The sequence below is a fragment of the Mirounga leonina genome, unplaced genomic scaffold (assembly GCF_011800145.1).
Source record: "Mirounga leonina isolate KUSES-001 unplaced genomic scaffold, KU_Mleo_1.0 Mir_178, whole genome shotgun sequence".
Classification (NCBI taxonomy): Eukaryota; Metazoa; Chordata; class Mammalia; order Carnivora; family Phocidae; genus Mirounga; species Mirounga leonina.
In genome coordinates, this window is record NW_023270464.1 from 25,087,676 (window position 1) to 25,108,098 (window position 20,423).

The following is a 20,423-nucleotide window of genomic DNA, read 5'->3' on the forward strand; positions in this document are numbered from 1 at the left end:
CGTATTTACCCAAAGAAAATGAAAACACTAATTCAAAAAGATATATGGGGGCGTCTGGGTGGCTCAGTAGGTTAAGCAGCCAACTCTTGATTTCGACTCAGGTCATGATCTCAGGGTCCTGGTATTGAGCCCCACAGCAGGCTCTGCACTGGGCAGGGAGAGTGTGTTTGAAGATTCTCTCTCACCCTCTCCTTCTGCACCCCCCTCCACCACTCGCATGTGCTCTCTCTCTAAACTAAATAAATCTTAAAAAAAAAAAAAAAAGATATATGCACTCTTGTGTATACTGCTGCATTATTTATATTAGCCAAGCTGTGGAAGCAAACTCAGCGTCCATCCTGATAGATGAATAGATAAAGAAGATATTACACACACACACACACACACACACAATGGAATATTACTTAGCCATAAAAAGAATGAGATCTTGCCATCTGTGACAACATGGATGGATCTAGTGAGTATTATGCTAAGTGAATTAAGTCAAAGACAAAGACCATTGATTTCACTTATATGTGGAATCTAAACAGAATCAGACCCATAAATACGGAGAACAAACTGATGGTTGCTGGAGGGGAGGGGAGTCAGGGAACGGGCAAAATGGGTGAAGGGGAGTGGGAGGTCCAGGCTTCCAGGTATGGGATGAATAAGTCACGGGACAAGGCACAGCAGGGAATATAGTGAATGGTATTGTAATAGTGCTGTGTGGTGACAGGTAGTGGTTACACGTGTGGTGAGCACAGCGTAAGTACAGACTCGTCCAATCACTATGTTGTACACTCGAAACTAACACAACATTGTGTGTCAACTATACTTCAACTTAAAGAATGACTGAATGAATACATGAATGGCTCTCAGGCTCCTGCTTTACATTCAGGCTCTTACCAGCTATGTGACCCTGGGCCAATCTTTCCAGCCGCAGTTTCCCCAGGTACAAAATGGAGAGAACACTGCCACCTATGTCTTGGGAGTTGCGTGGGGATTAAATGAGACAATGCACAGACAGCATTCAGCACAGTAAAGATGTTAGCCTTCACTCCGAGTCTGCAGCTGTTGCTTACTTCCAATAGCAACTCTTTTCTCAAGTGTGTTCAAGGTATCTGAGTTGAAATGGTTTCATTAACCATTAGAAAAATGGGTCTACAATGCAGGAGATACAGAGTTGGAAGTCATCAGTAATATATTAATAGTTGAAACCATGAGAGGGGATAAGATGGACACAGGGAAAGCTTTCAGAATAGTAGTATGCCAAGACAGATGGGAGGAAGGAGCTCTAGAAAGAGACTGAGAAGGAACTGGATGCAGAAGCAGAAGAGACTGGTGACCTGGAGGCAAAGTCAGGAGAGAAGGTGGATAGTGGCATTAAATGCTGCACAGGTAAAATAAAGACTAAAGACAACCCTGGATTTGGCAATAAGAGGATCGCCACGGACCTTTACAAGAGCAGTTTCTGTGAAATGGTAAAGAAGCAACGAGAGTGCAATGGAGGAAGGCATGCGGAGGTGAGGGAATGGACACTGGAGGAAAGAGAACTCTTTCAGGAAGTTTAGAGATAAAGAGAAAAGTGAAAAGAGTGGGATATGTGGGGGGAAGGGAGGCCTGACACTATTTCTAGGCAGAGGGAAAAGAAGATAAAGGTAGAGGATGACAGGTGACCACTGACTGGGTGAGGCCTTGGAGGAAGGAGGAGGAGACGATACTCTGGACTCTGGTAACAGAAAGGTGCAGAATAATGCTTCTCAGACTTTAATATGCATATGAGTGACCTGGGGGGGGGGTTAATTAAAATGACTCTGATTCGGAAGGCCTGGAGTCAGGCCTAGAATTCTACATCTCTAACAAGCTTGCAGGTGATACTGACGCTACTTGCCCACAGATCACACTCTGAGCAGTACGGGTGTAGACCATCTCTTCCTCTGTCACAGAAAGGCAGACAGAAGGGAGTCATAAAGGGAGACAAGTTGTGAGAGTTTTGCTGTATGCCCACTGAAGCCAGCTGGCATGAAGACAGCAGGTGGGATAAAAAGAAAATCAAACGAGTCAGGTACTCAAGCCTTTGGTGACTGTTAACAGGACGGTTCCCAGGAGGACTACCAGCAAAGGTAACAATAGAGGACTCTTTACTGGAAAGAGGTCAAGAGAAGAACGACACTTAGAGGACAGAGTAAAGCTGAGTGGCTAAGAGGGATAAGGGAACAATCAGAATCATAAATGGGGAGTAATTTTGGATAAGTGCATGAAGGAGGAGTTGAGAGGTAAACAGTACTGACAAGAATAGTCAAGCACTCAGCTGAAACCAGAATCTCAAAGAAGAAGAAGAAGAATGTATTTCGTGGATTACTGTTTCAAAATGATTTGCCCTATCCAATTAGTCTTCATAGAGAAAAGACTAACAGAAAATGCCCAGGGGCAAAATGTGCCTTCACGAACACTTTTTTTTTTTTAAAGATTATATTTATTTATTTGAGAGAGAGCATGAGAGGGGGGAGGGTCAGAGGGCGAAGCAGGCTCCCTGCCGAGCAGGGAGCCCGATGCAGGACTCGATCCAGGGACTCCAGGATCATGACCTGAGCCGAAGGCAGTCGCTTAACCAACTGAGCCACCCAGGCGCCCTTCACGAACACTTTTAAGTTAACAGAGGTTAACAAAAGTTAAGATCAAAGACATCCAGATGGCCAAAAGACGGATGAAAAAAATGCTCAACACCTCTCATCATCAGGGAAATGCGTATCAAAACCACGGTGAGATATCACTGCGGACCTGTCAGAATGGCTAGAATCAAAAAGGTAAGAAGTAACAAGTGTTGGCAAGGATGTGGAAAAAAGGAAACCGTTGTGCACTGTTGGTGGGAATGTTTATAAACTGGTGCAGCCACTGTGGAAAATAGTATGGAGGGCCCTTAAAAAGTTAGAAATAGTGGCAATTCCACTTCTGGGTATTTATCTGAAGAAAATGAAAACACCAATTTAAAGAGATACATGCATCCCTATGTTCACTGCATTATTTACAACAGCCAAGATATGGAAGCAGCCCAAGCATCCATTGATAGATGAATGAATAAAGATGTGGTGTATATGTACAACGGAATATTACTCAGCTGTAAAAAAGAATGAGATCTCACCATCTGTGACAACATGAATGGACCTAGACGGTATTATGGTAAGTGAAACAAGTCAAACAGAAAGACAAATACCATACGATTTCATTTGTACGGGGAATCTAAAAACCAAACCAAAACAAACAAAATAAAACAAAACACAGAGTCCCAGATATAGGAGACAGACTTTGGTTACCACCAGAGGGAGGGGTTGAGGAGTGGGCGAAGTGGGTGAACTAGGTGAAGAGGACTGAGAGGTACAAACTTCCAGTTATACAAGTCAGTCACAGGGATGCAAAGTCCAGCATAGGGAATAGAGACAATAATATCGGAGTAACTTTGTATGATGATGGACTGGAACCAGACTATCACAGTGAACATTTAGTAATGTCTATAGATACGGACTCACTGTTGTGCACCAGAAAGTCATACAATACTGTATGTCAACTACACTTTAAAATAGAGTTAACAAAATTCAAAGTGGACAAGTCTTCCCCTTCTGTACTTTAAATACCAGTCTTCACGTATTGTTGGAATACCTAAATGTTTAAAGTCCCTCTGGGTACATTAAAGTACAAACTGCTTCTAGGAAAGAAGCCGCAGTATGAAATCCCCTACTTTGAACGTGCCGTCTTATAATAAAAGAAATACAGCTATAAAATTTTGAGATGGCATTTCATAATTTCAGTATTTCACACCGTCCTTTTTAAAAGACTGTCAAGTTGTTGTAGTCCGTTTAAAAAAGAAGAGACCAGGGGAGGGGGGTCGGGGGATGGGTTAGCCCGGTGATGGGTATTCAAGAGGGCACATATTGCATGGAGCTCTGGGTGCTATACGCAATGAATCATGGAACACTACATCAAAAACTAATGATGTAACGTGTGGTGATTAACATAACATAATAATAAAAATAAATAAATAAATAAATAAAAAAGGAGAGACCTGTTGCTAGAGTCCAAACTGAGAGGCGGGTGCACTGCCCCCCGTTTCTCTTGCGTTCTCAGACCCTGGGCAGCCGATCATTCACCCGGGCGCTGTGCGGGCCCTCCCATGAGGCTGCGAGCCTCCCTCCGTGTGCTAGGACAGGGTTTACTGGCGCTGGCTCTGAAGCGCCATGGCTTCCAGGTTAGAAGGTGAGTGTGACCGCACACCGTCCTTACCCCTTCACTGGTTTTCTGCAAGTCTGAAGTCGTGTTCCGTGTGTCATTGCCAGCGTCTCCGCCCTCAGAGCTGCTTTTGTTTTCCTCTTCTTTGCAGTCCTTGTCATCTTCATCTCCTGGAGATTTCCGGGACTGTTTAGAGGATTTCTAAACGTTCGGACAAGTTAAAAATTATAGTCAAGAGTACAACTCCAATGCACAAGTGTAAGTAAGAAACGCAGAAGTGGTTGGCCTACATCCAGTCATGGGGCTCGCCGCGGGACAGACCAGTACAACGGGGCGGTGTGCGGAGGCTGGGCCAGGTGACCTGGGACAGACCGAGCCACCTCACTGGGCCTCAGTGTAACCAGCTGGAAAAGGAGGTACAGGTGTACTCGATGACCTGTTCGTTCTTTCCAGCAGCACAATGTTAAAAGCAGAAAAGAAAGAGTCATGTCCCCAGAGCACTGCCAACGGGTGAATGATAGCTGGGTGGACAGCACGGCACCACCTTAGGAGGCTACAGAGCTACAAGGCTTCCCCAGCATCTCACGGTAGAAACTCAGGTCCAGAGAGTGAGGTGAATTATCTAAGATAACAGATGAATATTCATGTTAAGGTACCTGTTGAAGCTCTTTGGTTAAGAGCAGACATTTATATCACCATGTGATAGAAACGAACTTTAATCTTTTAAATTACGGATGGTTTTTGAAGGGCCCGAGGGAACCAGCCCTTTTTTCTTATCGCCTTGCCTTTGAAATCAAGATGAACTCTAGGGAAGATGAAAATAGAGTTCTAGTTTACAGCCAGAGTTGTTTTGCAGAACAGCATTAAAATGATCAAAAGCCGGCCCTGCTGTGCACCTTTAAAAAAGAAAGTAAAATGTACCATTTCACTAACATGTCCTCTCAGGAATTTTAAGAATCTTTAAGCACATGGCAAATAAGAGCTGAGGCAAAACTGATTTAGCCATGTCACTTCTGGTCTTCCAGAAATGAACTAGCAAACTGGAGCTTCCTCACACAATCAATATTTTAAATACAACTTGCGAAGAGAAAATATCTTCTAGCTATGTGACAGAGCATGTAATTACATTGCTTCTATTTTACTTAACTGAAACCACCAACCAAGCTCAAAATGTCAGTTTAAAAAATGAGGTCATCTTTACTTTTTACAGGATGGAAAAGCAGAGATTTAATCATCCAAATGTGGCATGTCTACAGTCAAAGCTAACACCAAGTATGACAATACCAAAAGCACACTACTTTTTGTTCTTCTAGTAAATACAGTATAATTATTGAAATGTAGTGAATGCTTTATGTAGTAATTCTCAAATAATAGTCTCTGGCCTACAGTTCTTAGAGGTAATGATACACAACTCCCTGAAGTTCACAACGCTCACCAAGGATCCTAACGAGCAACCCCACAGTGACCTATCTGTAAGTACCAGAGTCTGGCACGTGGACCAGAATTAGGGCCCTACTGCAGTTCTGCTCAGAGTCACACTCAGTACTTAAAGAAATCTGGCTGCCCGGCGAGCTTTGGTAAGCCCGCAAACTCAAGATCACGGCAGTTCTTGTGATGCTGGAAAAGGACCCTCCATCTGTCTCAGCACTCTAGTCTTGAATTGGTTGTGTGTCTAACTGTTGCCGCCTTTGTTTTTTTTAACTAAAATGACTAGTGGTTTAGCATCATCACCAGTTTACTGTCTTGTGAGGCTCTCTGGTTTGCCCTGCTTTATACAGTAAGTAACGTGCGTGCAATATATTCTGACCTGTAATTTTCCAGTATCTGCTATGGCTCAGATATGAATCATCCATATACTTACTGCCAAAGAGATACACACATAACTTCCTTCAAATCTGCTTTTTGACTGAGATGTAGTTAAAAGTTTGTGAACCACTGGTTTTCAGTGGCAAAGGAAGACTATTCAACCTTAAGAAATAGGTGTAAAAAAGATCACCATATTCAACAAAAAGGAAACATTTGGGAAGCCAAGGAGAAAGGAGATTATGTCAGGAAAGTGCTTCTCTACATGTGGTTCCCAGATCAACAGCATCAACCTTACCTGAAAATTTAATTCTCGGACCCCACACCCAAGGCCTACTCAAACAGAAATTCAGGCAGTGAGGCTTAGCGATGTGTGTTTTAACAAGCTCTCTGATGCGTATGTAAGTTTGAGAACCACTGTGCTAAGTTTCTCAGTCAATATTAAAAATAAAAATCATTTATGTGTGGGGCACCTGGGTGGCTCAGTTGTTAAGCATCTGCCTTCGGCTCAGGTCATGATCCCAGGGTCCTGGGATCGAGCCCCGCATCGGGCTCCCTGCTCAGTGGGAGGCCTGCTTCTCCCTCTCCCACTCCCCCTGCTTGTGTTCCTGCTCTCGCTATCTCTCTCTCTGTCAAATAAATAAATGGAATCTTTAAAAAAAAAATCATTTATGCATTTCCAAAGTTTTTGTGTTTGTGCATAATTTGTCTTGACAATAAATAAAACAGTAAAAAGTCAAAGAAATTTAAAAATCATGGTTCTTAAGTGATCATGGAAGTTGTGATCTTGAAGGAAAAGAAGAAAAAAAAAGATGATCCCTTAATCTAAAATAGATAAACCTTAGTAAGTAAAGTTTGTCTTTACCCCTTCACTGCTTTAAATTATATTTCCACATCAGGTCTGAGCCCCATGACTTCTGGTCTTCACAACAAGCAAGGAAATAATGACGTTGAAAAGCTGCATATCCACAAGCAAATGCCTCAGATACCTCAGGTAGCTTAGGTAATTCAGAAGGGTACAACACATCATACAGCTCAGCAGGAAATCATAAATTAAAAATATCAACTGAATTGGGTATTTAAATGAAATCCAAAATACTAAAAAAAAAATTCAGCTTAAAAAAATGCATTGGAAGATACAGTCTGACGACGAAAATTCCAATTATTTTGTTGTGATTTGCAAACTTTATCCCCATCCAAGGCAGATACCGTGTTTTTCATTGGGTGCACGGGAAGTAATGTGTAATCATACAATTTCACCTGTATGCAAGTTGGGTGGATTTTATAGATCGTAAAATAAAATGCTGATAATCCAATCAACTCCTGGTGCTTGGTTTTTAAGGAGTTGCCTAAGTCTGCCCAGCCACTAAATACCAGAATCTAAAGGGAAGTAATTTATCCAAGTACTCAATCGTGTGACAGACCAATTATAGTGAAACCTGTACCAATTTCTGGTCTTCAAAGATCTATTTATCTTGCCCATCTTTCTAAAGGTGAACAATTTTCACAATCTCATAGTCTGTTCAACTGCATGTCTGAATTACTGTATGAAAAACCTAGACTTTCAATGTAAATCTAGGATCATGTCACTCCTCTGTTTAAAGCCTTCAATAAATTACCATCACATTGGGAATAAATCCAAATTCCTTAATGTGGCACCCAAGTCTCCATCACTGAGCCTTTGTCTGCCTCTCCCTTTTGGTCATGATCCCCAACAATGCTTGTCTTCTTTCAATTCAGGACATGCCAGACCCTTTTTGCCTCGGATCTTGGTTGCTCTGCCCCACCCAGCCCTCCTCCCCTGCTCTTTCTTCAGCCCTCGGTATAAACTTTGCCTCTTTAGAAAAGCCTGGCCACCCTATCTGAACCACATGCTCTTCCCACTCATTGCCTTCAGAGCCCCCTCATAATTTATATTTATTATTCACAGTCTTTAAAGCAGAAAGACAGATTAAGAGTACATCTATTTACATAGACTTGTCCTGAATGGTACTGAGTCTCCTATATTCCTAAATTCTTCAGAGTTCATTTGGAGGTTCTTGTAGGAGGCATACCTACTCTTGTACCCTTGATGAAAGAACAGTCCTTCTCCAACTGAGAAGTGGTATTTTCAGTGCCAGATCAGCTCTGAAGATGCCCTCACATCTAAGGTTACCTGTCCTATTCCCCTTGGCTATCTTATGGTCTCTAGAGGCAGAGGTCCACAGAACTAGGATACTTCTGTGCGCCCAAGGAATGAATTAAGAATAATCTAAAACCTTAATGAACATGCATATAACATTAATAACAATGGAAAAGGTTCTCAGTCACCTTTGAAGTGTAGGACTTTTTCCGTTTTGAGCCCGCTTTTTCATTCTTTCTTTTGCCTTTTCCATCTTCTTCTACTCTATCCCCTTCCTCCTCACTGCTTGCATCTGCAGTATTCCCGCCTTCTCCCTCAGTTTCTGAGGAGCTCTGCTGCTGAATTGCCTAGGAAATAGCAAGATATTGGCTAATTACATTTTTGAAAAACATAGCAAAGAATACAGACTGTGAAAAGAATCATTCTATTTTAATCTGAAAGGGTTCAGCTTACTTTTAAAATTTTCAAAATAAAGGACTGTCAACTTCAATTTTCCAGTGACCACTTGATTTGAACCCTCTTGAGTAACAGAATTACATTTAATCCAAAATGTTACTGGAGTTAAAAAGAATTCTGATTTCAAATAGATGGAGGGTAACTACTAGTACAAAGGACATGTAAGAAAGACCCCAAAGAGAGTTAAAAACCAAAGAAATGAGATCTAACAATGAAGCAAACCATTACCTGGTACCCAGTAAACTTCACTCCCGGGTTATTCTCTATTTCCCACAATCCTTCATTAAATCCTTTCCGTTTGTTTGACTTTCCAAACTTGTCTTTGTATTCCTTATATGGAAAAAGGTCTTTCGGACCTAAAAATGCACTGCAGAGATATAGTAGAAATAGAATTGACACTTTGACCTTCAAATATAAGCTATTTTTAATATCAGTATCAACTAAGGTATCACAGCATATTTTAGTAAACAAACAAAGTATATATAACCCCTCTGAGTTGGGCACATATCATAAAATAGTTTACATATATATGGAGCGCCTGGGTGGCTCAGTCGGTTAAACGTCTGACTTTGGCTCAAGTCATGATCTCAGGGTCCGGGGATGGAGCCCTGTTGGGCTCATGCACTCAGCGGGGAGTCTGCTTCTTCCTCTCCCTCTCTCTCTGACACTCCCTGCTCGTACTCTTGCTCGCTCTCTAATAAAATCTTAAAAAAAGTTTATACATATGCTTCTAGGCAGGAAAACTGGATAGCTGGCTATATAAGCCAGCAACTCTAGACTGTGGTACTTTTATTTTACTTTTAAATTACCAATTTATTTTTTTGTTTTAAAACTGACTTTTAGTTACACACATAGTGTTAAAGATGTCCAAACGTTGACCACTTAAATCATCATCTTAAACTAAGACTTACTTATGTTAACCTTCCACTGGTAAGGTTTTGTGAGATTTACAGTAAAAATATAAACACTGGATTACAAAAGTGATTTTAACTCTATATATCACATTAGTATATTTATTCACTATTATTTCTATAAATTAAAAAATCATATTAGTGATTAATGGGGCACAAATAAGAAAAAAATCAGATCTAGCAAATAGAATGTTATGCAATTTAAACTTTATCCTAATTTAATCATAACCAGAAAAAGGAAATGAGTTCGAGTAAATCCTGGGACTGGCTAAAAGATCTGAGCATTCAAACTAGAGTCTCTTCAGCATTGTCACCTATAACATATTAACCTGGTGAATGAGATGGTAGAGGCCCATACCCTGGCTGACACCCAAGAAGCTTACATTTCAAACTAAGAGTCACAGATCCTTCCATTTGACAAATCTGACTGAACATCTATAATGTGTCAGGCACTGCTGAGGTGTGGCGAATTCTGTAGGGAACCCATGGACGACTGTCTCTACCCTCATGGAGCACACATTCTAGGAGTGCGAGTAGGGTTTGGACAAACACAGAGAAGAAAAAACACAGTACTGTGTGCTCACATAAATAAAGCAGAGAAGGGGATGGCAAGACTGGGGGTGGATCTGGTTATTTAAGATCTACTGATCATGGAAGGCCTCCCTGAGAGGGGAGCATCGAAACAGCACAGGAGGTGAGGAAGCAGACCGCGCAGTCTCCGGGGGGAGAGGGCAGCAGACCCAGGGAAGAGCGAGTACAACAGGCCCCGAGGTGGGGGTGCCTGCCGTGTTGAAGAAACGAAGCGGCCAGCGTGCCTAGAGTGAGAGCAGGATGAGAGGAGGTCAGAGAGGGGACCGGGAGGTGCAGATTATGTGGGGCCTTGAAGGTTGCTACTGAGGCTCAGAGACAGACGGGCAACCATGAAAGGTTTGAGAAGAGAAGTGACAATCTGTGTTTTAATAGGATCCTTCTAGCTGCTGTGCTGGAAACAGACTGAGGAAGTGGGCACTAGGGTAGAAGCAGGGAGACAAATCAGCCCACCACAGGGATGGTGGTGACTCGGACCAGGGTGTGCGCGGTGCAGTGGGTGAGGGGCTGCTGGATTCTGAATTCACGCTCAAGAAAGAGCCGACGTGACTGTCAATGGGCTGGAGATGGCGTGTGGGAGAAAGGAAGGAGGTGAGGCTGTCTCCAAGGTGTCAGGCTGAGAAATGAGAAGAACAGAGGTGGCACTTACTGAACTGAAAGATTTTTGAGAGAACCAGACTTGAAGGTGAAAAGCTCAGTTTGAGATGTTAAGTTTGAAACCCTGGTTTGACATCCAAGTGAGGAGGTCAAGTAGGCAGTTGGAGAGGTAATTCTGGAACTCAGGGGAAAGGTCTGAGCTGGAGATATAAAAGCTCTGGGACTGTGAGGTAACAGTTTACTGTTAATCTTCATAAATTCCATTTTCTGGGCAACCCTCTCGGGTCCCCTCCCTCTTCAGGAGCTTTGTACTATCGCTTGATGCTATTGCTTAATAAACTTTGCTTCCCACCAAAATATAGATATTTTATACATATATATTTATATATACACACACACATATATATTTAAATTCCATTTTCTGACTGGGTCTTAGTACTGATTCCTCATTGCCTAGCTGATCAAAAACTTCAAGTTGATAAAAATACCTGCGGAAGCTTTCTGAGCCCAACCGCCAAAACTCCCTTGACCTTTAATTGCTTGGTCAACACGATTCTCTCATTGAATCCAGACATAATTTATTAGGTTACTGGACATTTTAATCAAAGGCATGTCACTGTCTTGCATGACAAATGGAACATGAGAAAGAAATGGACTTCGGGTATGTCCATTTTACTTTTCGAAAAGTCTGTCACGCGCTATTAGACTATGGTTTTTGACCTTTCTCCAGCATTTGACTCTGCGTGTAGGAATTAACTACGGGCTAAGCTGCTGAGGTTCCCACCAGTTACTGCTGCTAACCAGAGCTTGCCTGTACTTTACTGAGGCAGGGTTAATGGTTCAAATGGCCATGGCAGCCGCTGCCAAAAACAAGAGCCCTGAATGTACTGTTCTAAAACAACGTATTTTTGATACATAACCTTGTTCTTTCCTAGATTATAGAAAGATATTTCCTCAAATCAAATTTTCTCCCAATTGGTTAACTTTCCTGCATGTTTCACAAATCTTAAAGTGTAGGCCAAGAAATAAAATTGTTCAAAGCTCCATGCTCTAAGGATATTATTTTTTTTTCTCCTGGCCAAGGCTGCCTTGAAAAGTGTCCAGGCTAAAACCGCTGGGGTGGTAATGTGGAGCAGAAGAATTTGGGGGCTCCAGTGACCTATCTGTCTGGGCATTAGAGTAAATTCAAGTCGATGTTCTGAGGAAAATTCTAGTCTGCGTGGGGGTGCTCCTCTGGCTGACCTGCACACAGCTTTCTTGCTAAGTTCCTCACCTTTCATATATTTTTTCTCCCTTTCATTTATTTCATTTTAATTTAATTAAATTTTAATTCATCCATTCAGCTATTATTTTAAACAGTTACCATTGGCCAGGCACTGTGCTAAGCACTGTGTCCACAGGAGTAAGCAACCCCTACATGATCTCTGCCTCCACAGAGAGGCTGAACTTTAGGTACCTGCCCAGGCATACAGTCTCAGGTTCAGGGACACCCAATACCTAAGAAACGCTCTGCTGAAACAAACTTATGGCAGGTTTTGTGAAATTCATTTTCCTCTAGATGTTTCAAAATCTACCTTTGGATGATCAAACCAGCAAAAAACCCACATATGGACGATATTATACTGCTCCGTGGTAGAACTGGGTTTACTGAATTGAGCCTTGGAATGATGCCACTGGCTTCTATTAAGGATGCTGTAAAAAACAGCTCTGTGAAACCCTTCACACTGTTCGCTGAAATGATCCTGTTACATTCACCAGCAATATACCAGGTGGCAACTCTTTAGTTATGTAGCGCTTTCAGGAATGCCTAGAAAATGTTTAGTAAGTAAATAAAAGTGACCACATAATGTTAGTAAATGGTTGATTTGTCCTATATACTGGAAATGTGATAGATAATCTTGTTTATTAAATCCTGCCTGGTTCCAGGAATACAATCCAATCATTTGGAAATAGGTCCTAGACAAAAAGCACAATAATGATATAGATGTAAACTGGAGACAGGAATGGGGCAAATAGAAACATATGTATCACAAAGCCCTTTGCACTTGTTACAGATAAAACATGTCCAAGCTTTCTAGCGATCTCTATGGAGGAAAACATGGTGCATAGTATGTACACAGTGTCTATCAGATAACAAAAAAAGAAAATAAAACCAACTTTCTGAAAAAAACAATTATTTCTCACATGAAGCCAAGAAATAAATATGTCTTAAGGGCCTTCTGTCTCCTGGCTAGCTCGCTTTCTTTTTTTTATTTTTTTTAAAGATTTTATTTATTTTTATTTAGAAAGAGAGAGAACATGAGTTGGGGGAGGGACAGAGGGAGATGGAAAGAGACTCTCTAGCAGGCTCCGCGGGGAGCATGGAGCCCAATGCAGGGCTTGATCTCATGACCCTGAGATCACGACCTAAGCTAAAATCAAGAGGTGGACACTCAACCAACTGAACCACCCAGGCGCCCTGTGGCTAGCTTTTTCCAGATAAAAATGAAGAAGATGTCAGACAGGCAGAGACTGCAAGCTAAGAAAAAGTTCACGCCTGGCTCTACTCTTTCAAATGAACACAAGGGAGGATCCTATATTTGAAGAGTTGTAAAATTTCATGACAGTTTGTAGCTTTCCCCCACACATGCAATTCCTTTTTTTTTTTTTTTTAGATTTTATTTATTTATTTAACAGAGAGAGAGAGAAAGACAGCAAGAGAGGGCACACAAGCAGGGGAAGTGGGAGAGGGAGAAGCAGGCTTCCCGCTGAGCAAAGAGCCTAATGCGGGGCTCGATCCCAGGACCCTGGAATCATGACTTGGGCCAAAGGCAGACGCTTAATGACTGAGCCACCCAGGCACCCCCACACATGCAATTCCTATTCCATTTATGTCCTTGCTCTGATTGACCATACACATTTTTACTGTGTACTCCTTCCAATTGTTTCCCCATTAAGAGTTGCCCAGCTAGAGGATATGTTTCCCAATTCCTGACAGCAGCATGTGGCCAAATGACTGAGTTCTTGCCACTGCAATGAGTGTGAGTGTAAGTGATATATGCAACTTCCTTGTTATTTCCGTACAAAGAAGTTACCTGCTTTTCATGTTTTCTCTTTCTTCCCCCCTTTCCCTCTACCTGGAAGACGCACAGATGCTGCTGAGCCCCGTTTTGTTTGTTTGTTTTTAAGTAAGCAGACAAGAGCAACACTCCTGGAAATGGCAGGACAATGTGACAGAAGGAACCTGGGTCCCTAGAGCAGAGTAGTCTACCCACCTTGATCTACCTGCCTATCTCTGGATTGTTTCAAAAGAAAGAATTTTCTATATTATTTGAGACACTGTATTTTCAGGTTCCGTTATTCAGTAGTTTAGCCTGTAGTCTAACCAATACAATTTTAAAACCTTATTAAGTTGGTATGTTTGCTTCAGGGTTCAACAAATTGAAAAGAACCTGAGACAACATAACTTTGTTGTATGAAATATAAATAGATGAAGTTTCTCTAGAAAGGAAATATATAAGAGCAACAAAAGAAATTACTGGGAGTGGTAAGGAGACTACCCTTTTGTGTCCTAAAGGAGATTCTGGGTGATGTCCAACATTTACACAGAAATAACATTCAAAAGCAAAATGAGTGAAAAATCTTCACATTAAGAAAAATACATTATTAAGCTTGGTAATTTTATATAATTGTGATCCTTTTAATAACATATAAAATGTCATAGATCAGGTATAAACATCGTAGTCTAGTAGATCCAAATTAGAGCTGCTGAAGCTTTAAGTTGTTTTGTTGACTTACGTTTCATGGGTGCCAAAAAAGAAGATAGGATATTTGTTTGCTGGGGGCTTCACAGCTCCCTCTGGGAGTTCATCAATCTGTTAAAGATAAATTTAGTTATTAAATATTCAGTTAAATCATGTAAAATAGCATAAACATGATATAAACATTATTCTGATAACTTCAAAATAAAGTTATTCTAATCAAAATCCCAATAATTTTTTTGAACTTTACAAATGATTCCAAAGTTCCTATCTGGCCCACCACATGGAGAGTAACACTGTAAATTGATTATAACCATTATGATAATACATAATCAGGAGCCAAAACTACTCATTTCCTTTGACTCAACAGAATTACTGCTAGGAATCTGTCCTAGTGAAATAATTAAAAAGAGTATCAAGAACAAAAAAACCCCAAAAAGATGCACTTTTTGGAGATGACAGTGAATTTTTATACACACACACACCCAGAAACATGTGTTGCACGATAGAGATTATAGAAAATTAACTCAATGCAATATTATATTGTCATTAAAAATTATCAACTCTTGCCTAGACTACTGCAAGTTTCTCTCTCCACCCATTTAAGCTAGAATTACCTTTATTTTATTTTATTTTTTAAGTAGGCTCCACCCCAGCGTGGAGCCCAACATGGGGCCTGAACTCATGACCCTGAGATCAAGACCTGAGCAGAGATCAAGAGTCTGACGCCCAACTGACTGAGCCACCCAGGAGCTCCAGAAATTACCATTTATTTATTTATTTTAATATTTTATGTATTTATTTGTCAGAGGGACAGAGAGAGAGCACAAGTAGGGGGAGTGGCAGGCAGAAGGAGAGGGAGAAGCAGGCTCCCCACTGAGCAAGGAGCCCAATGTGGGACTCAATCCCTGAAGTCAGGACCTGAGCTGAAGGCAGACGCTTAACCAAGTGAGCCACCCAGGTGTCCCTAGAATTACCTTTTAAAACAAACATTTGATTATCTCACTTTCTTGCTTCAAATCCTTCTATAGCTTCTCATTGCTTAGAGCATTCTTATCTGTGCATATGAAACCTCTGGAACTTTAAAAAAAATATACTTCAGGGGCACCTGGGTGGCTCAGTTTGGTTAAGCGTCTGCCTTCCGCTCAGGTCATGATCCCAGGGTCCTGGATCGAGCCCCGCAGGGAGCCAGCTTCTCCCTCTACCTCTGCCTGCAGCTCCTCCCATTTGTGCCCTCTGTCAAATAAATTAATAAAATCTTAAAAAAAAAACAACATACACACGCACATACACACTTCAGTCCTCCCCCAAAGACCTAGATTCTTTTTTTTTTTTTTTTTAAGATTTTTTATTTATTTATTTGTCAGAGAGAGAGACAGAGCACAAGCAGGGAGAACGGCAGAGGGAGAAGCAGGCTCCCCGCTGAGCAGGGAGCCCAATGTGGGACTCGATCCCAGGACCCTGGGATCATGACCTGAGCCGAAGGCAGCCGCTTAACCGCCTGAGCCACCCAGGCATCCCAGACCTACAGATTCTTATGTATAGCTGGGGTTGAGAAACTCTAATAAGATAAAGTTGAAATTCCTTAGTTATATAGTTACATATTCATAAGTCCTTACAGTGTTTCAGGAAATGGTCCTTGACTCACAAATCTCCATCTGCAGCCCCAGCCTTTCCTTTGAACTCCTATAATTCTGACCGGATTATGTTGAACTGCAGGCATGAAATTGCCGATGTCTACAAACCACTTCCATTTACAGGCCCTCCAAGCAGCTGAAGTTGAAAAGGCTACAAAGAGGAGAAGGGGCACACCTGCAACTCAGAGAGCAAGAGGCAGGGCATGGTAGCCCGTCTCCCGAGGAGCTGTGCAGGCCCCCTTCACTCCCACACAGCAGCAGCCTGGGGAGGACACCATCCATCACACGCTCCCTTGGAACCAAGGGAAGCCTGTGTCAGAGCAGACACTCTGTGTGCGGAGTAAAGATGAACTTCGAGTCTGAATGTGTGAAGTCCTGCTTCTGATCTAAACTGAGACATCAAAGGTATCACCTCATTCATCTCTTGGGGCCTTGACTTTCCCATCTGTAAAATGAGATGGCTGCACGTGGCCTCTCAATTTCAAGTCCTGAAATACCACGGCTTGTCTTAAAATGAACTAACGTCCCCTGAATCTGTTTTTGTTTTCTATCTTAATTATTGGTATAGTCTGTTACTAAGAAAGAAACCTTCATCTTTTTATTATTTCCTCAAGCCCCATATTCAGTTTTTCACCTAATTCTCCAGTTCAGCTCCAGACATGTCTCTTAAATTGATCACCATTCCCATGAGTAAATTTAGTTCCCTAAACAAGTTCTCATGATCTTTCAACAAGGCCACTATAGCGGGCTTTTGAAGTATCTCCTTTTCTCCAGGCTTTTTCCCATTACATTCACTATTACCCTAAAAAGACAGTTTAAAATGAGTAATTTAATCTGAATCAATTCACTAAACATTCAATAATGTGTGTATGATAATATATGGTAAAAATCACAACATAAAAATTTCCATCTTAACCATTTTTACATGTACAGTTCAGTAGTAACAATATTCACATTGTTGTGAAACAGATCTCCAGAAGGTGAATAACTACATTTTTAATGGCCAAAAAATAGAACTTAAATGGAAATGCATGTTAAGTATGTGGTGGGCATACCATTTGACAAAACACCACTGTCATGTTTTTGTCACTCTTATAAAATAAGTGAAAGTAAACAATTTAAAAAGAAATCTTTTAAAATTTTCTTTCCAACAAAAATACAACTTTTGGTTAAACTCTTCTGCTATAATGTTACACAAGTAATATCTACTGTATAAGTCATAAAGTGATGGCCCTTGGGCCATTTCTGACCTGAAGATAAGTTTTGTTTGGCCGATACAGTGTTTTTTATTTTAAACTGAATTAGTTATCAACACTTTAAAACAGGAAGATTCACATTAAAATCCAGATTAATCACTTCTGTGAAAAAAATATTAAAGACAGGGATAAATAAGCATTCCCACAAGGTAACAATTCACCAACATTTTCAAGAGTTGCCACCTTTAGACAAAGTATGTGCCCTCGAGTACGTTACACGCCCACCACGCTCTAGATAATGTTATAAATGCCTGTGTTCTTATTTATATTGCCTACCCGGCCCCTGAAACATATAAGTTTGTGTCCCTATAATAAATACCATCAAAAAATAGTATAACTGGCCTTACCACCATGCTGTTCCCCCCCCACTCCAAGAAAGAGGTTAAATAATGTGTTGAGACATGTACTCACTGCGTTTTATTGAGTCTTTGTTTTTAACTCTTTTGAAAATTAGACTTTGGCAATTTTGGAATAGATACATCTTCCTGAATCTATTAAAAAATGTACCTTCCAGGGGCGCCTGGGTGGCTCAGTCCTTAGGCGTCTGCCTTTGGCTCAGGTCATGATCCCGGGGTCCTGGGATGGAGCCCCGCATCGGGCTCCCTGCTCAGCGGGAAGCCTGCTTCTCCCTCTCCCACTCCCCCTGCTTGTGTTCCCTCTCTCGCTGTGTCTCTCTGTCAAATAAATAAATAAAATCTTAAAAAAAAAATGTACCTCCCACTGTTTCTGGCTCCTACAGTGAAGAGCAAGTGGCAACAGAACTTTATCTTCAGAGTTTGTTTTTCTCTACTGTTTGTTCTCCTGACTTTGTACTTTGTATTTTTACTTTTGTTTCTGGTTCTGGGCTATGTTTGGTTCTGACTCTGGTTTGCACACAGCCAAATGTTATTCCCCATTACAGGATGATGGTGACCTCTTGTCTTTGGGTATGACATGGCAAAAATCTGGTATATCAGTGTTTTAGTTTGTAGAAGAATGTCTTGCTTCTATTAGAAAGAAGAAAAGCCCTTTGGAGACCTAGATCAGTGAATGTGTGTATTCTGTGTTTCCTTTAACCTGGACCTGAAGCCATAAGCTCTCTATGTGTTTGTATTTGACAGTACAAACCCCTCCCTTACCCCTCCCCTTTTGTGATTCTGAAACATTTTTCTACTTCGGGAAAGGGTCTTAACAAATTAGATATAATTTTCTTAAAATAAAAGAGCTCTTTTTATTGGTTTATAGATACTAATATGACTTACAAAAATTTGATATAAAGGAAAAAAATATAAAAACATACATATTTATATATATAAGGTTTCTTTATATATTTGCATATAATATAAAGGAATATAAAAATCTAATATAAACCTAAGAATCCTCAGGAAAAAAAAAATGAATGTATAGTAATTTAAATATGGTAGCCTTGGGCGCCTGGGTGGCTCAGTTGGTTAAGCGACTGCCTTCGGCTCAGGTCATGATCCTGGAGTCCCGGGATCGAGTCCCGCATCAGGCTCCCTGCTCAGCAGGGAGTCTGCTTCTCCCTCTGACCCTCCTCCCTCTCATGCTCTCTGTCTCTCATTCTCTCTCTCGCAAATAAATAAAATCTTAAAAATAAATATGGTAGCCTTATTGTTCTCTATTTATTTGTCTGCTTTGAACATTATAGAGACACTCAGGGGATGTCAGTTGGAGACCAAGCCTCTATCCCTTGGAGTCTACAAGTCTATAGCCCTAAGAGAGGGAGGCAACCTCTTATTTCCTAGAAAACCTCAGAGTTTCATCCCTAGACCTTCACCATTAGTGTTACCTGGGGACTCATTAGAAATGCTAGTTCTCAGTCCAGAACCCTGACCAACTGACGTAGACACCTTGAGAGTTAAGCCCAAGAATCAGTGTTTTAAGAAGCCTCCAGCTGATTTTGAATTACATTATAAGATGTTCCATCCTCTTGCTGTGGTTCCTGTGGGTGGATTGCCTTCATTTCTTGTGATTAATATGAGTCTCAATATATCTGCAGGATTTTTGCACGGAGATTGCAAAAATGCACCAATGCAGGATTGCTTTCCTAATGCTTTAAAATGTATAAAATGTCAACATTTCTATTTTTTATTAAAGGAGTACTTTATTATATTACTAAGAAAAAATCCTTCTCACAGAAACAGGTCAGAGGCATCTGTATAAAAAATCCAAATTTAAGTAATCAAAGTGAACAAATCAGATGTGATAATATTGGTGTAAAAACAACTTTGGATTTAATCATTGTTGAATGTAATATAAGCAAATATTTTATTTTTTTAAGTAAAATTTGGGTTTTCTCATGAAGACACTAATTACATTGTAACTTCTTAAACAGGTCTACTGATAAGTTAATATTACTTCCATATAATGTTAAAGATTAAGGAGAACATAAATGAATTATATTTCTGGCAAGCTTTTCTATATCAACAGTATAGCATGTGTTATGTTAGATTAAACATTAATTTCCAATAGTTAACCTTAGGACACTGGACTAGTATTAAACTGAATTAATTAATGGATAATCTTTGTATCCTTTAATAATTTCTAAATAAAACAGAATACTGAAACATTGGTAACGATGTGTAGTTTTAAAATATATAGAATTTTGGGGCGCCTGGGTGGCTTAGTCATTAGGCGTCTGCCTTCGGCTCAGGTCATGATCTCAGGGTCCTGGGATCGAGCCCCGCGTTGGGCTTCCTGCTCAGGGGGAAGCCTGTTTCTCCCTCTCCCTCACTTGTATTCCCTCTCTCGCTGTGTCTCTCTCTGTCAAATAAATAAATAAAATCTTAAAAAAATAAAAAAATAAATAAAATATATAGAATTTTAACTTTCATATATTATGTAGTGAATATTTTTGCTAGTCTAAGAAGGCAGAGAAAGGTTATGTGTGTTATGTTTGTCCATGAGTTTTGATGGATTGCTAAAACATATACGACAATAATTCCTCAAGTATCTGACTCTCTGTGAAACAGAGGTTAGTTACTTTGGTTAAATTATAAATAGGGGGATTGAGACTATACTAAGAACAGTGGTGGCACAGAAGTATAACCAGGTAGGCAAGGTAATGGGATGTGTTTTGCTTATTAATGGGAAAAGATTAGTTTTGTACT

At 40.6% G+C, this 20,423-nt stretch overlaps 1 protein-coding gene across 1 annotated transcript in view; it reads right to left on the bottom strand.

Moving 5' to 3' along the window:
* Positions 1-20,423, bottom strand: part of HDGFL3 (HDGF like 3) — an 81,544-nt gene that overhangs the window by 14,093 nt on the left and 47,028 nt on the right. Inside the window, exons 2-5 of the mRNA XM_035024245.1 lie at positions 14,458-14,534; positions 8,813-8,951; positions 8,317-8,475; positions 4,258-4,404 (exon numbers count right to left, since the gene is read on the bottom strand). Coding sequence (XP_034880136.1) covers positions 4,258-4,404; positions 8,317-8,475; positions 8,813-8,951; positions 14,458-14,534 — 522 coding nt within the window. The remainder of the gene's footprint in view (positions 1-4,257; positions 4,405-8,316; positions 8,476-8,812; positions 8,952-14,457; positions 14,535-20,423) is intronic.